General features: G+C 46.9%; 1 protein-coding gene and 1 long non-coding RNA gene across 6 annotated transcripts in view; one reads left to right on the top strand and one right to left on the bottom strand.

Annotated features, from left to right (window-relative positions):
* Positions 1-2,191: 2,191 nt before the first annotated feature.
* Positions 2,192-3,227, bottom strand: NPBWR1 (neuropeptides B and W receptor 1). Its single transcript, XM_060035139.1, has one exon. The coding sequence runs from the start codon at positions 3,225-3,227 to the stop codon at positions 2,235-2,237; it is 993 nt and encodes a 330-aa protein (XP_059891122.1). The 3' UTR covers positions 2,192-2,234.
* Positions 3,228-4,211: 984 nt separating this feature from the next.
* The window catches only part of LOC132440433 (uncharacterized), a 74,926-nt gene continuing 64,343 nt past the window's right edge, over positions 4,212-14,794 (top strand). For all 5 annotated transcript variants that reach the window (XR_009522576.1, XR_009522574.1, XR_009522573.1 and 2 more), the window contains exon 1: positions 4,212-4,337. This is a non-coding gene — a long non-coding RNA (uncharacterized lncRNA). The remainder of the gene's footprint in view (positions 4,338-14,794) is intronic.

Raw genomic sequence — 14,794 nt, 5'->3', positions numbered from 1 at the left:
GTGGACAGCGCAGCCATGTCAGTCCTGTGTTTTTCCAGCAGTCTTCTTGGTAGATTCCAAGACAGCCAGGCTGACCTGTGGGAGGGATGATGCCGTGGACAGGTGGATCACATGGCTCTCCCCCGATCTGTGGTCAGAAGATGTCAAAGTACAGCCACGGAGTTTACGAAGGCAGATGAGGTTTCAAATCCAGATTATCACACTCGTCTGTGTTTGCGGCAAATATCCACTTTACTCTCTGTCCGTTACCTTAGAGAATGTGGTAGTTACGCTAAGCTTACATTTTTTCTTTTGAAAATATACGGAGGATTCACAAAATAATTTTGTGAGTCATAAAGAAAATCAATAGAATGTTTCCAAGAAATTGGAAGATACTAAAACGAATTCCAAGAGGCCTCTGAAGCCCACCAGCAGGGAACTGTCCAAATGCCATGATGTACATCATTCAAAATGCACTGGAGATGCACGGAAACCATGGTTTGGAAATTTTACTATTATTTGTCACCCAAGGTGGGTTTCTAAATTTACATTTTCTAAACTGATAGCTGTGAAGTATCACATTGTTCCTAATTACTCTGAGAGCTAAGGAAGCAATTCTTATTCATGAAAATCAGCAAGGGAGTTAGCTTCTTCCTTGGGAAAAACCTAAGGGAGAGATTTCCTTTTCATTTATTTTGTTAGAAGTATTTTGAAGATAAGTAATTGAGAATGTGGTTAATGGCCATCAAACTAAGTAAACAAATTCTGCCAGCAACACTCATAATTTTTATCACACATAACACTGACCCTGGGAAACAAATACTTTTAGAAATTTTCATTCCTGTTTGGAATTCATCCCAAAGGGAAAAAAGTATCTTTTAAAACACTCATTAATGACTGTAGTCTGGTTAAAGCTCTGCCCTCAGGTCTGAAGTGTAAACTGCAGATGGCTGGGCAAAGCCAATGTCAGTCCTCTCTCTTAATTCACTTTTGTCTCCCAGAAGTAGAGATAAAATATAGGGTGCTGTCTGGTCTCCCCGTGAGACCAGACATCTCCCAGTTGCCGTCTGGGACGAAGAAATAAAGTACAAATAATCCACAGTTCCCTGTGGAAAGGGAACCAGGAGAGGTTATCATGAGGGCGTCGGTCATTTCAGCTCCCTGGGTCCCCTGAGGCAAACAGCAAGAGGAATATGAGGAAGAGGGGAACGGAGGATGGATATGCATCTCCTCATCTCATTAACTCGCCCAAAACGTGAGATTAGGGCACACATAAAGTTCTCGGTCTTCAAAAGCAATTGCACACTAAGAATTGCAACGAACTGCTCCAAGCTGTACTAGGTCGACGGGGGCACAGGGGCGTTGGTGTGTGTGTGTGGGAGTGGAGCCCTCTGGAGAGAGAAGCGATGACAAGTAACCCAGCCACGGAAAGAGCGGTTTCCCAGGTGCGCTCACCTGCACACCCAGCCCTGTTTTTGGATGCTCGGCTCCCGCAGCTGGCTCCGCCAGGGGGCGCCGCAACCCGGCCGGGGATCCGACTCCAGGCCCTTCCCGAGCCAGGCGGCCGGGTCCCCGCAGGGACAGCGTGGGTGGGAAAGCGGAAAGGCAAAGAAAGAAGAGGCTGGGACAGGAAGGGGGTTGTCACCATTCTTATCCCTGCTGTGTAGGCATCACAGCCAATTTCCATCCCCCTGCATCCAAAGCCCCGGCCTCTGCTAGACGCGCGCACGCATAGACGCGCGCGTACACACACACACACACTTACACACTCACTCCTGACCCGCCACCCGAGCTGTCTGTCTTCCCCGTCAAAGGCCCGGGCGGCCTTAGCATCTCTCCCCTCGCACCTCCGCGGCGAGGGAGCGCCGAGGGCTCCACGAAGAGCCGGGCTGCGGACGGCTGGGGCGGGAGGCGGGGGGAACCGGAAGAGGGTCTCTGCAGTACTGCCCCCTTTTCTCCCCTTCCTCCCCTCCGTGTCAAGCTCGGGGGTCGCCTCGGCGCCCTTGGGCCTTAGGGAGAGGGAGAGGTCCGTGCGCTCTCCGCCGCCTCGGCCGGTCCCCATGTCCTGCGCGCCTCCGCACCACCTGGAGGGCTTGGCACACTGAAAGGGCGGACGCAGCCAAAGCGCGTCCGAGTCCGCGGGGCCTGGGCAGGGGCCCGAGAACCTGCATCTCTAGAGAGCTGGTGGGCGGGAGGCGAAGCTGCGGCTCAGGGACCACCCTGAGCGCCGGGCCGCTGGCTCCCGGCGCGCCGGCTCAGGCGGCGGCGGCGCGACACGCCAGCAGCTGGCGGAGGCTCCTTCGGAAGCTGTCGTCCAGGAAGGCGTAGAGGAAGGGGTTGAGGCAGCTGTTGGCGTAGCTCAGGCTGGTGATGAAGTAGGAGACGGCGATGACCACCGGCGTCTGCGGGAGGTCGGTGGTGAGCGCCACCACGGTGCTCAGGTGGTAGGGCGTCCAGCAGAGGAGGCACACGGCCAGGATCGCCACCACCAGCACGGTCACCCGCTTCTTGGCGCGCTCCAGGGCCCTGGCGTGGTTGTCGAGGCGTATGGCGCGCAGCCGGCACAGCAGCGTGGTGTAGAGGACGCAGATGGTGGACACGGGGATGGCGAAGCCGAGCACCAGCGTGTAGAGGCGGCTCGCGCGCCACCAGAAGGCCTCGGGCTGCGGGAAGACCAGCACGCACTGGCGCCGGCCCTGCTCGTCGTCCAGCCGGGCGAAGATGGCGAAGGGCAGCACGACCAGCGTCACGACTCCCCACACGGCCAGGCTCACGGCGCGCGCGGCGCCGTACGTGCGGCCGGCCACCCGGCGCGACTCGGCCGTGGCCAGCACCACCAGGTAGCGGTCGGCGCTCATGACCGTGAGGAAGTACAGGCTGGAGAAGGTGTTGTACTGGTCGATGGCCACGATGAGCTTGCACATGAGCTCCCCGAAGGGCCAGCGCCGAAGAAGGAAGTCGGCAATGTTGATGGGCAGCACGAGCGTGAAGAGCTCGTCGGCCACGGCCAGGTTGAGGATAAACAGGTTGGTGACGGTCTTCATGCGGGGCGCCCGCAGCAGCACGAACAGCACGGCCGAGTTGCCCGCCAGCCCTACGGCGCAGATCACCGCGTACACGACGGGCACGGCCACGGCCAGAGGCGGCGGCAGCGGCGGCAGCGGGCCGGACGCGTTGGGGCAGCCGAGCGCGGGCGCGGGGCACGACGTGTTGGCGTGCTCCGGGCCCCAGGACGACGCGTTGTGCATCCTGGCCGGGGCCAGGGCCTCGGTCCCCTCGGCCGCCTCCCTGCGGGGCTCCGCGGTCCCGGGGACCCGACCCGCGCCGGGGCGCTCGCGGCCGCGCTCCGAGCCCGTCTCCGGCCTTCCCGGGGCGGCGCGCTCCCGCCGGCCTCTCAGCGCACGGGCGCCGCGGACACCGGAGCCGCAGAGCGGAGCGGGGAACGCCGGCTAGGCTCGTCGACGACGGGCAGCACCGAAGGGCGGTTCCGAGGCGAGGGGGCGGCTCGCCGCCCAACCTGCCCCACGTGATCGCTCTCTGCCACCTGTTTTTTGTTTTGTTTTGCTTTGTCTTTTCCCGAGGTGGTAGATTCTTTTATTAATCTTCCATGGGAATCAACCTCCATCACCTCTCCTTCTTGGGCTTTAGATTCCCCATGTCTGAAATGAAGAGATTAGACCAAGTCAATTCTCAGTCTCTTGCAACTTGAACAACATCTAATCCTGTAACTATCTCGGTATCTCAGTTCCTGGTCAACACCTTTCTAGTTGAGGGCGGGGATTTAGGGTCCAGAGCTTGGAGGAGGCAGGGTTTTGTTCAAACAACCACTTTCTGCCACCTGTTGAACTCTTATTCTGACCCGCTGGCTCCAGCAAACGTTACCCTCAGGGGAAAAATACAAACCCACTGGCCCAGCTCTGGCCCCCGCCCGGCCCCCGGAGGTCCCGGTCACCCCAGCGAGCCCGGCAGCGGCCAGCTTCGGGGACCCGCGGTTCCGTGCGCCCCGGGTAAGAGCGGGCCCAACAGCAACCGCTGCCTCCCCCGGCCGGTCCCGGGACGGTCGGTCCTGCGGCTCCCGGAGCGCTCCGGGGGCGGGGGTAGGGGCGGGGGTAGGGGCGGGGGAGGCAGCGGCGCCCGCGGGCCGCGCGGCCCCGCCCCTTGCGCGCGCCGGGAGCCGGCCTCCCGCGCCTCGGCTCGTCCCGCCCCCAGCGCCCCGCCCCAAGCAGAGCAGCCGGGAACCGAGAACAGCCTCACCCGGAAATTAAGGACTAACTTTCTTCGTTCCGCCAGTGTGACCTCACTCCGTCTGAATTCATGAAAAGCGCTCCTGTTAAGAATTAAATGAAAGGAAAGCAAAGGTAAGGTGTTGCCGGGTCTATTTGAAAAGGAGCGCAAGGCAGTTAAGGCTCCCGTTCCAGTTTTTTTTAACACCGTACCCCCAGTGGGCTTATGTAATTTAAAATGTTAAGTTACATTCATATTGCAAGGCTATACAGAGGGAACGTGCACGCAGTCTTCAAATGCAACCCGTTTTCTATGACTCTGGCCTCCACAAGTTTATAAGGTTGTTAGGAACACGTCATGGTCGACAATCTGAGATACTTAAGGCTTGCTTTCTGGAAAAAAAAAAATATATTTATTTATTTATAAATATATACATAAAGATAAAGTGTTTCCGATTCTGCCCTGAAGAGAACTACCCCGCGGTCGCAGCAGTGTTGCCAAGGCCCCGCTCCGGGAGCCTCCAAGTCTTCCTCATTTAAGAGGACCTCACCTTGGGCACCTCATCTCTGAGGACCGAGTGAAATCAGCTCAGTATTATTTCCCTCGAATTCCTGTTTTCGTCGTCCACTTTCCTTTGGGAGAGCCAGCAAATTAAAGCACGGGGTTCTATCCTGCTTCCCTCCAAGAAATTTCCCTTTCACGAGAGCAGGCAAAAACCCAGATAAAGTGCATGTTTGATCCTTTATGAAGCCTTGGAAAAGGAGAGGGCTTGAGACACCGAGAAAGAGACCCAAAGGAGCCAGTGGAAGAAGCCTGGAAGGGGCAGCGGTACAAATGCTTTCCTTTACCCACTCAATCCTCCTTTTACTAGGATCTGTATAATTTTGGCTTCCCTGCAGTTTCATGCGTCGTGTGAATAACATGTCAAGAGAGTCAATGTCCGTGAGCAAAAATATGTGAGAAAACACCATACGATGTTAAGTGAAACCAAAAAGAAAGATATATACACACATATAATATATATAATGTATATATAATACACACATGTATATACATATGCATATATCTGTGTGTATACGTATATATGTGTATATATACATATGTATGTAGTTGCTTAATTGGCAAACATTTGGAGACTTTCTAGCTTTTTAATTATTGATTTCTAGCTTAATTGCACGTGGACACAGTACAAATAGTATGATTTCAGTTCATTGGCGTTTGTTGAAACATTGCCCAATAAATAGTTCTCTAATTATTTTATGTTTACTTGAAAATAATGTGTGTTCTGCATTTGTTGGTTGCAGTTGTTGGGTGTAGACTATTGCACCCTACAAACGTCAGCTAGTCAAATTTATTATTGTGTTGTTTAAATCTTCTCTCAGTATTTTTTATCTGATTGTTTTATCAATTTTTGAGATAGATGTGTTAAAAAATATCCGTCAATGATTGTGGATTTCTCTATGCTTCTAATTTTGTCAATTTTTACTACATAAGTTGATGCTGTTTTATTCGATGCACACAGATTTAAGATTGTCATATTTTTCCATGAAGTGGACTCTTTCACCATTGTAAAATATTCTTCTTTAACTGGGCTACGACTACTTCTTGTACGTCGCCTCCTTTGTTTGATATTATTACAGCTACACCAGTTGTGTCTCTCTTAGTATTATCATGGAATACATTTGGGATCTGAACTACTGTCCATCCATCAGTGAGTTGATTGTGACAGTTTATAATACAAATTTTGCAGTTGGAATTATTTGTATGTGCTTTATGGATTACCCTTTCATTAATGGTCTTGATTTTTTCTAAAGTCAGTTTTATATAGCTGTCATATACTGGGCATCATCTATCTATGTGTCATAAATTATACTAGATGCAAGTAAAAGATGTAGAAAGAGGAACTTGCAGGCCAAAAGATACTTAAAGGATATATAAGGTTATCGTGATGTGTAAAACGTAAGTACTCTCTAAATACTTGAAAAGATTAAGAATTGTTCGTTGTTGAGACTTTTTAGAGCTAATGGTACTTTTAGTTTAGTTTGTTCTCCCCTTCAACAACAAAAATTTGGCATCCATCCGTAAGCAGAAGTGCCTCTGTGGAATTTGTGGAACCAAGCACCATACACCAAGGGACCCAGAAGGAATCTCACCCACCGGTGCATCAGGTGATAGGCAGACAGACTGTGGCACCAGCTGTGGAACCTACAGGACACTGTGAGCTGGTTCCAGCCCCTCTTGGCCGCTGCCTGGGAGCTTCTGCATAACACTGACGTGGGTGGTCACCTTCAGGCAAGAGAGCTTTTGCGGAAGTCAAGGTTTCCAGAGAAGCTCCAGCACTGCTTTGGAGGGAAAAACCCCCACAAGCTTGGACACATTAGAGGGTAAAAGGAACAGCTTATCTTTGCTGGCATCACCCAAGGCCGCACAGCTTAGGGCTAAACTAGATGGCCTGTGATTTCTCCCATGAGGGAAAGGGAGAGCCAGTGAGTGAACTCCTGGCTCCCTGAGCTGTGCAGGATGCTGCCAGAGAGACTCATTTCTCTCTTGCAGCATTCAGAACACTGAAGAGGGAGAGCCATGATGGAGGAAGGAGCAGATAGAGAGTGGGGTACGAGGTTCCCTGCTGACTCCATTCTGGACTCAGGAAGCCTGCCCGCAAGATGCAGGGGAAATACCACCCACAGATCCCCACTCCCCAAGTGACCCTCAGGCAGCCCCACAGCTCCTAGCACTCTGCAGTGGGCTCCCTGTGCATACAGTGGGCTGAGCAAGCTCTGGTAGGTGGGGGGCACAGGCAGAAGGCAGGCCAGGGTCTGCAGGCAAAGGAGAAATCACAGACGTGGTCTGTGTGCCACCTTCAGGGAACCAGCAGAGGCTACCAGCAACCTGTCTGGTGCTTAGTAGGACTGAGAGAAGACACAGAAGCTTAAGACTTCTGCCATAAGAGGGGAGGGATCAAGAAATGAGAAGCAGGGGTATCCCTACAAGGTCAGAGAAAGCCTCAGACTCTACAGCAGGACTGATGAAAGGAATTGCTGCCCTGAAGGCCATTTAGTAAAAACTGGAGGAGGTGACTGCTACTTCACATTTGAATCCAACAACGCAAAACTCCAAAGAACATGAAAAATCAAAGAAACATGAAGTCACAAAAGATCATGATAATCTTCTAGTAACTGAACCCAAAGACATGGAGGTCTGTGATTTACTTGATAAAGAACTCAAAATAGCTGTTTTAAGTAAACTCAGTGCCCTACAAGACAACAGAGAAAGACGAATGAAATCAAGTAAACAATATGCAATCAAAAGTGAACAAAAAGATTGAAATTTAACAAAGAGATAAAAACCATAAAAAGCAATCAACAGAAATTCTGGAGCTGAAAAATTCATGAGTAGAATGAAAAATGGAATAGAGGACACTAAATAGAAGAATCAATGAGATAGAGGATAGGAACTTTGAAGTAACCTTATTTTTCTGAGGAGAAAACTAAGAATGAAAGAGAGTGAAGAAAGCCAACATGATCTGTGGGACACCATCAGAAAAACTAGTATCTGAATTATTGAAGTTCCAGAAGAAAAGAGAATGAAGGGAGCAGAAAGGTTATTTACAGAAAGAATGGCGGAGAACTTCCCAAACCTGGGGAGAGATTTGGACATTGCAGTCCACGAAGCTAATAGACCACCCCATTATTTTAATCCAAACAGACTTTCCTCAAGACACATTATAATAAAACTGCTGAGATTCAAAGACAAAGACCTTAACCAAGGAGGTGGAAGATCTTGAAAACTATAAGACATTGATGAACAAATTTGAAGAAGACACAAATAAATGAATGTCTCGTGTTCATATTCTAGAAGAATTAATTTTATTAAAATGTCCATACTACCCAAAGCCATCAATAGATTCAATGGAGTCTCTATCAAGGTTCCAATGGCATTTTTTACACAAGTGGAAACAGCAATCCTAACGTTCATATGGAATCACAAAGACCAAAGCAATCCTGGGAAAGAAGAGCAAAGCAGGAGGTACTATACTTCTGGATTTCAAGCTATGTTACAAAACCGTATAATCAAAACAGTATGGTACTGGCATAAGAACAGACACATAGGCCAATAGAACAGAATTGAGAGCTTGGGCTCTCACACATATATGGTCAACTAATAATGGACAAGGGAACATAGACACTCAGTGGAAAAAAGATAGTTTCTTCAATAAATGGTGCTGAGAAAACTGAATAGTCACATGTAAAAGGATAAAACGAGGTCCCTATTTTACACCACAAACAAAAATTAACTCAAAATGGATTAAACACTTAAATGTAAGATGTGAAGCTGTAAAAATCCTAGAAGAAAACATAAGAAGAGGCTCCTTGACATGGGTCTTAGCAATGATTTTTTTGGATATGACACCTAAAGCACAAACACATTATATATATATAATGAAGTATTATTCAGCATGAGAAAGACAAAAATCCCATGATTTGCGAACACACGATGGACCTTGACTGTACTGGGCTAAGTGAAATTAGATGGAGAAAATTAAACACTGTGTGTTCTCACTTATAAGGAGAATCTAAAAAAGCTGAAGTCATAGAAGCAGAGAGTAGAATGGTGGTTACCAGGAGCTGTGCAAAGGGGGAAATGGGGAGATGTTGGTCAAAAAGTACAAACTTCCAGTTAGAAGATAATAAGTTCTGGGGATAGATAGTATTGTTATCAACTGATCATAGATTCTGCACTATATACTTAAAAGTTGCTAAGAGAATAAATGTCAGTGCTCTCAACACAAAAGAAGATACAGTAATTGTATGACATAATGGAGGTGTTAGCTAACATTATGCCGGTAATCACATTGCCGTATATGTGTAACGAATCAACATGTTGTATACCTTTAAGTTACAGAATGTGATATGTCAATTATACCTCAGTAACACTGGAAAAAATTTAAAACCATGGCTACAAAAAAAAAAGGTTTTGAAATAGATAATGATGATGGTTGCACTATGTTGTGAATATAATTAATGTCTCTGAATTGGTTACTTAAAATGGTTAAAATGTCATATTTAGGGAATTCCTTGGTGGTCCAGTGGTTAGGGCTCTGTGTTTCCACTGCCGAGGGTGTGGCTTCGATCCCTAGTGGGGGAACTAAGATCCCACCAGCCGCACAGCGCAGCCAAAAAAGAAAGAAAGAAAATGTCATGTTTATATAATACATATTTTACCGCAATAAAAAAAATTTAAGTAAAGGGATGGGGAAAGATATACCAAAAGAAATCTGGAATAGCAATGGTAATTTCAGGCGTGGCAGATTTCAGACCCAGCTAGATTGTCAGAATAAGAAACGGCATTACGTAAAGATAGAGGAGGGCTTCCCTGGTGGCGCAGTGGTTGAGAGTCCGCCTGCCGATGCAGGGGACACGGGTTCGTGCCCCGGTCCAGGAAGATCCCACATGCCGTGGAGCTGCTGGGCCCGTGAGCCATGGCCACTGAGCCTGCGCGTCCGGAGCCTGTGCTCTGCAATGGGAGAGGCCACAACAGTGAGAGGCCCGCGTACCACAAAACAAACAAACAAACAAAACAAAACAAACAAAAAAAACCATAAAGATAGAGGAGACAGCGCTCCAAGGAGACAGACCCGTCCTGGATGTGTAGCACTTAACAATAGAGTCAAAATACATGAAGCAAAGACTAATAGAACCACAATGAGAAATAGGCTAACCCACTATCGTACTTGGAGACTTCAACACCCCTGTGTCAGTAATTGACAGAAGAACCAACAAGCAGAAAATCAGTAAAGACATAGTTGAACTGAACAGTACCATTCATCACCTAGATCTAATCAGCACTTACAGACTACTTACTCCAGTAACAGGAGAATACATATTCTTCTCAAGCTCATGGTACATTCCCCCAAACAGAAAACATTTGGGGCCGTAAGACATACCTTAACTAATTTAAAAGAACAGAAACAATATAAAGTTTTCTCTTGGACCAAAATGGAATTATACTAGAAATCAATAACAGATTGCTGGAAAATCCCAAAATATTTGGAGATTAAACAACACACTTTTAAGTAACACATGGGGCAAAGAAGAAGTCTCAAGAGAAATTTTAAAATATTTTAAGCTAAATGAAAATACAACTTATCAAAATTTGTAGTATGCAGTGAAAGCAGTGCTGAGAGGGAAATTGCATGGAATGCGTATATTTGAAAGAAAAGAAAAAAGATCTAAAATCAATAATCTAAACTTCCACTGTAGGAAAGTAGAAAAAAAAAAAGGAACATATTAAATCCAAAGTAAGCAGAACAAAAGAAACAATAAAAGTCAGAGTCAAAATCAATGAAACTGAAAACACAAAAACAATAGAAAGAAGTGATACCAATTCTCTACCACCTCTTTCAGAAAATAGAAACAAAGAAAACGCTTCAGAACTCATCCTGTGAGAATAGCATCACCCTAATACCAAAACCAGGAAAAGACATTATAAGGAAGGAAAACAACAGATCAATGTGTCTCACAAACATAGATGAAAATTCTCAACAAAATATTAGCAAATTGAATCCAACAATGTATAAAGAGTATTGTACAACATGACCATGTCAGATTTATCCCAGGTATACAAGCTTGGTTCAACATTTGAAAATCAGTTAATGTACTCTATCACATCAACAGACTAATGAGGAAAAATCAAATATCTTATCGATAGAAACATCAAAAATATTTGACCAAATCCAACACCCATTCATGCTGATAAAACTCTCAGCAGGAATAGTGGAGAACATCAACTTGATAAGGAACATTTATCCAAAAAACCCCCCTCCAGGTAACATTATATTTAATGATGAGAAGCTACATGCTTTCCCCCTAAGATTGGGAACAAAGCAAGGATGTCCCCTCTCACCACTCTTTTTCAATATTGTACTGGAAATCCTAGGTAATACAATAGGAAGTCTGTCTTCTTACCTGCCCCTTAACTGCCTAAAGAACTCAGACAAAGGCCCTGGTCCAGGAAGGGCACTGTCACCGGAGATCTACAAAGAACATGGGTCAGCGCTGGGGGGAGCTGCACAGGGCCGGGAGACCAGAGTCCTCTGTGTGTCCCACTGTCCCTGGGGGCCCAGCAAGCATCTGTCACCAAACATCTGCTTTCCCGCCTCCGTGTGAACTGCCTTCTCCCCGCTGAAGTCCCCCCCCCACACCCCCTTCTCCTCTCTCAGATGCCACATCTGTGGCCTTACATTACGGGGCCCCTGTATATACGTAATTACATCTGGTTTTCTCCTGTTAATCTGTCTCACGTCAATTTAATTCTTAGACCAGCCAGAACAACCTAGAAAGGGTAGAGGGAAATGCTTTTCTTCTCAAATACCGCTCTTGGTATCAGTTTGCTTTTATAGCTTAGGAAGAGAAGATAATAAACACAAATTGGTCAAAATGTGTCTTCCTGTTGGAGCCCTGTGTGCCAAGAGCATCATTGAGACTGAGCGATGGGTGATGAAGATCTGACGCCTCAAGTCTGAGGGCATAAGTGTCTGCACAATGCTGTTTTGTTTACACAGATGTTCTTTGGAAGATATTTCCCATCATAAAATAAGTTGCAACATTTTACTGTGTTCATTTTTTGGGGATAAATCTTCTTAGAGCTGCTTGGTTTTTACTGTTTTAAAATGAAATGCTGTTGATTATACTAAACATATGACTAAACATATGACATCTGATTTCTGTGCGTCACGCTGCTGAGAGATTCACGAAAGGAAACAGTCATCAGGGCGAAGTGGTCACCGAGTTTATTAATCAAATCTTGGGGGGAAAAGCAGACGAAGAGTGAAGGCTAATGTAAATTATGGACTTTAATAATGATTTATCGATACTGGTTCATCAGTTGTAACAAATGTACTACGCTAATTCAATATGTCAGTAACAGGATGATTCCTCATAATCATATTGGAAGGCAGGTCAGTAGCACACAGACTCACATGACAATAGAATTAAAGTCCTGGAATATGGTACCTACATGGACAAGGCACTTACCCGCCAACTCATGGCCAATTAGGCATTATCCCAGGTTGGCGTGTGACTCCACCAGCCACAGGAGGCTGGGTGCTTCTGTGACCTGGCTGACTCATCGGCACTTTATCCAGTAGAACGAATGCTCTAATGCTTAGTTCGAATAGTGAATCTTAAAGTTTTTATGTCTTCTTTCATCCAAGGTTTATAATTGTTCCATTTAAAATCCTGTGGTGTTATTTATTCATCTTCCTCTCTTCTCTCACTAATAGTGGCCCCAAGGAGTCCTAATTTCTCAGTCAGCTCCCTCTGGTTGTAGCTGAATAATTTATTTCCTTTACTTCCTGATGGCCTGGTTCCAGTTCTAGCAGAGTTTGCTGGAAGAAAATACCACCAAAATGTTGTCTGAGATTTGTCTGCCTCAGAGTGTGGAGGAATGCACAGCATATGCAACAATCACTGAGGAACCGTAATGCATGAGACGATGTATAGGATACTGGGAAATAGGACAGCGAGAAAGCAGCTATTGTACAAGGCAAAAGAGTTCTGCAAGTTTGTCATAGATCATAAGTGAAAAACGGTAGAACAAGGAAGTGAAGGCCGAATAAGTTTCTTATTGCAGGTCCTCTCGGAATCCTTAGTGTGCTAACGTAAATCAGGAACTCCAATTCAAACAGCAGTAGGCAGAATTCTATAGACTTTCATTACCTGAAAACACTTTTTTATGTGGATGCTTCCAAGAGACAAGCATTCTACAGAACACACCTAAGAAAACGCAGCAAAGAATAAAGTACCAAAATGAAGACGAAGTAGTGCTGAGGCAAAGTCTGGTGGAAGTCCATGAGAAGAATTGTTCTTGCCGACCAGGGGAAATCAGGGGAGGCGTCACTGAGGAGGTGGCATTGTAGCTGGTTTCCGAAGGATATAATGAGGATAAGATGTGGATATGGACAGTCCTGGTCAAAGAGCACAAACAAACAAAAGAATGAGGCGTGAACGTGCATGGTGTTCCTTGAGGAGAGAGAATTTTGACATTCCTAGTCCAGAAGACCAGGAGGTTGGTGCACTATTTACTGATGATAGGGAAAAAGAAAAATAAAACTTTTGACCAGAAAGAACTAGAAGATGAAGGAAGTGGCATGTGAGAGATGAAGGTAAGGGATTATTTTGAACTTGTTAAATTTGTGAAGAAGAGGTTCTTGGTGAAGTTTTCACGAGACAATTCCTGGAGATTAGGACAGAGCCCTAAGGAGACAATAAGGTTTTGAGGGATCTTCTATCCAACATCCAGAAATATGCGACTAGCTAAAGTAGCCTCTTAGGGATTAACCCTTGTGACATTAATCCGTAAATCTGAGAAAACAAATGACTTGATGCAGATATCAAAATCACGTCCATCTTTACGGTGGCAGAGAATGAGTTCTGATCAGCCTCTTACAGATGAAATGAACTTTCATCTTTGAGGTCGTTGTATGTCAGCCTCTTAAAGATGAAATGACCTTGTTTGTATCTCACAATTTGCAGCACAGTCAGACAGGAGGGTTTCAGCAAAATTATAGCAAAATTTAATCCTAACTGACATCTCTGTCACCTTTCATGTTATTTGAAAGAAAATTGGTGTGCCTTCTCTGACCTGACAGATGATGGGAAATATTCATCTACATCAGTTCATGAGCAGTAGCTAATGGATTGGCTGAATGCATGGTAAGGGATGCAGAAAGGACAGGATTGGAGGACTAGTGACGGGGAAGTTTGGGGTATCCACATATCTCTGTAGATAGATCTCTCAAATGGGGTTTGTGTCTGTATTAGTTATGTGTTGCTATCTAACAAATTACCCTCCAAAACTTAGAGGCTCAGAACAACAATCCAGTAATGGCTTAGCCGGTCCCCTGCTTCGCGGGCTGGCAAGGTTGCATTCAGGGGTCAGAGCTGCTGGCTCAAGTGACGGCTCTTCTGGGACAGGATCCCCCTCCAGGGAACATGGTTGTGGGCAAGACTCAGCCTCTGAATCTGGAAGCCTCAGTCCCTCATGGGCTGCTGGCCGTGGCCCACGCTTCGCCACGTGACAGGTCGTCCTCTCCGTCAGGGCACGTGTGCAGGCAGAGTTCCTCGTCATGTCGGTGGCATGTCACCGGTTTCCCACATTTCGTTTCCTCGAAGCACGTCACTGGGTCCAGTCCCCACTCAAGGGGAGGGCGTCACACAAGGACGTACACGCCCAGAGGCAGGACCCCCGGGAACCATCCTAGGAGGCTGCCCACCACACTCTCGTGTGAAGACTTGTCAAAGGGTATCCACTGCTGAGGAGGCGCTCCGTGGCTTCAGTCAGCATCCTTCCACAGCCCCACAGGACCTTCCCGTGGACGAGAGAAGAGTATCCGTGGTGATAAGGATGCCATTCACGGGCTCAGCAACACACACTCCTCCTCGCCAAGGCTGACCCCTCTCTCTGCGGCCTTGTCTGCCAACAGCAGAGAGAAATGGTTTAGCCCAAAACAGGGAACAATTCTCCAGGAGGAACAACCAGCTACCTGGTTGCAGGTTGGTCACTGGTTCGGTTCCATCATGGAGGAGGAGAG

This window comes from Delphinus delphis, chromosome 17 (assembly GCF_949987515.2).
Source record: "Delphinus delphis chromosome 17, mDelDel1.2, whole genome shotgun sequence".
Taxonomy (NCBI): domain Eukaryota; kingdom Metazoa; phylum Chordata; class Mammalia; order Artiodactyla; family Delphinidae; genus Delphinus; species Delphinus delphis.
This window is presented reverse-complemented; position numbering and strand designations above follow the sequence as displayed.

Excerpts from the sequence above, each read along its gene's own strand:
- NPBWR1 (XM_060035139.1), bottom strand. The coding sequence starts at position 3,227 with ATGCACAACGCGTCGTCCTGGGGCCCGGAGCACGCCAACACGTCGTGC.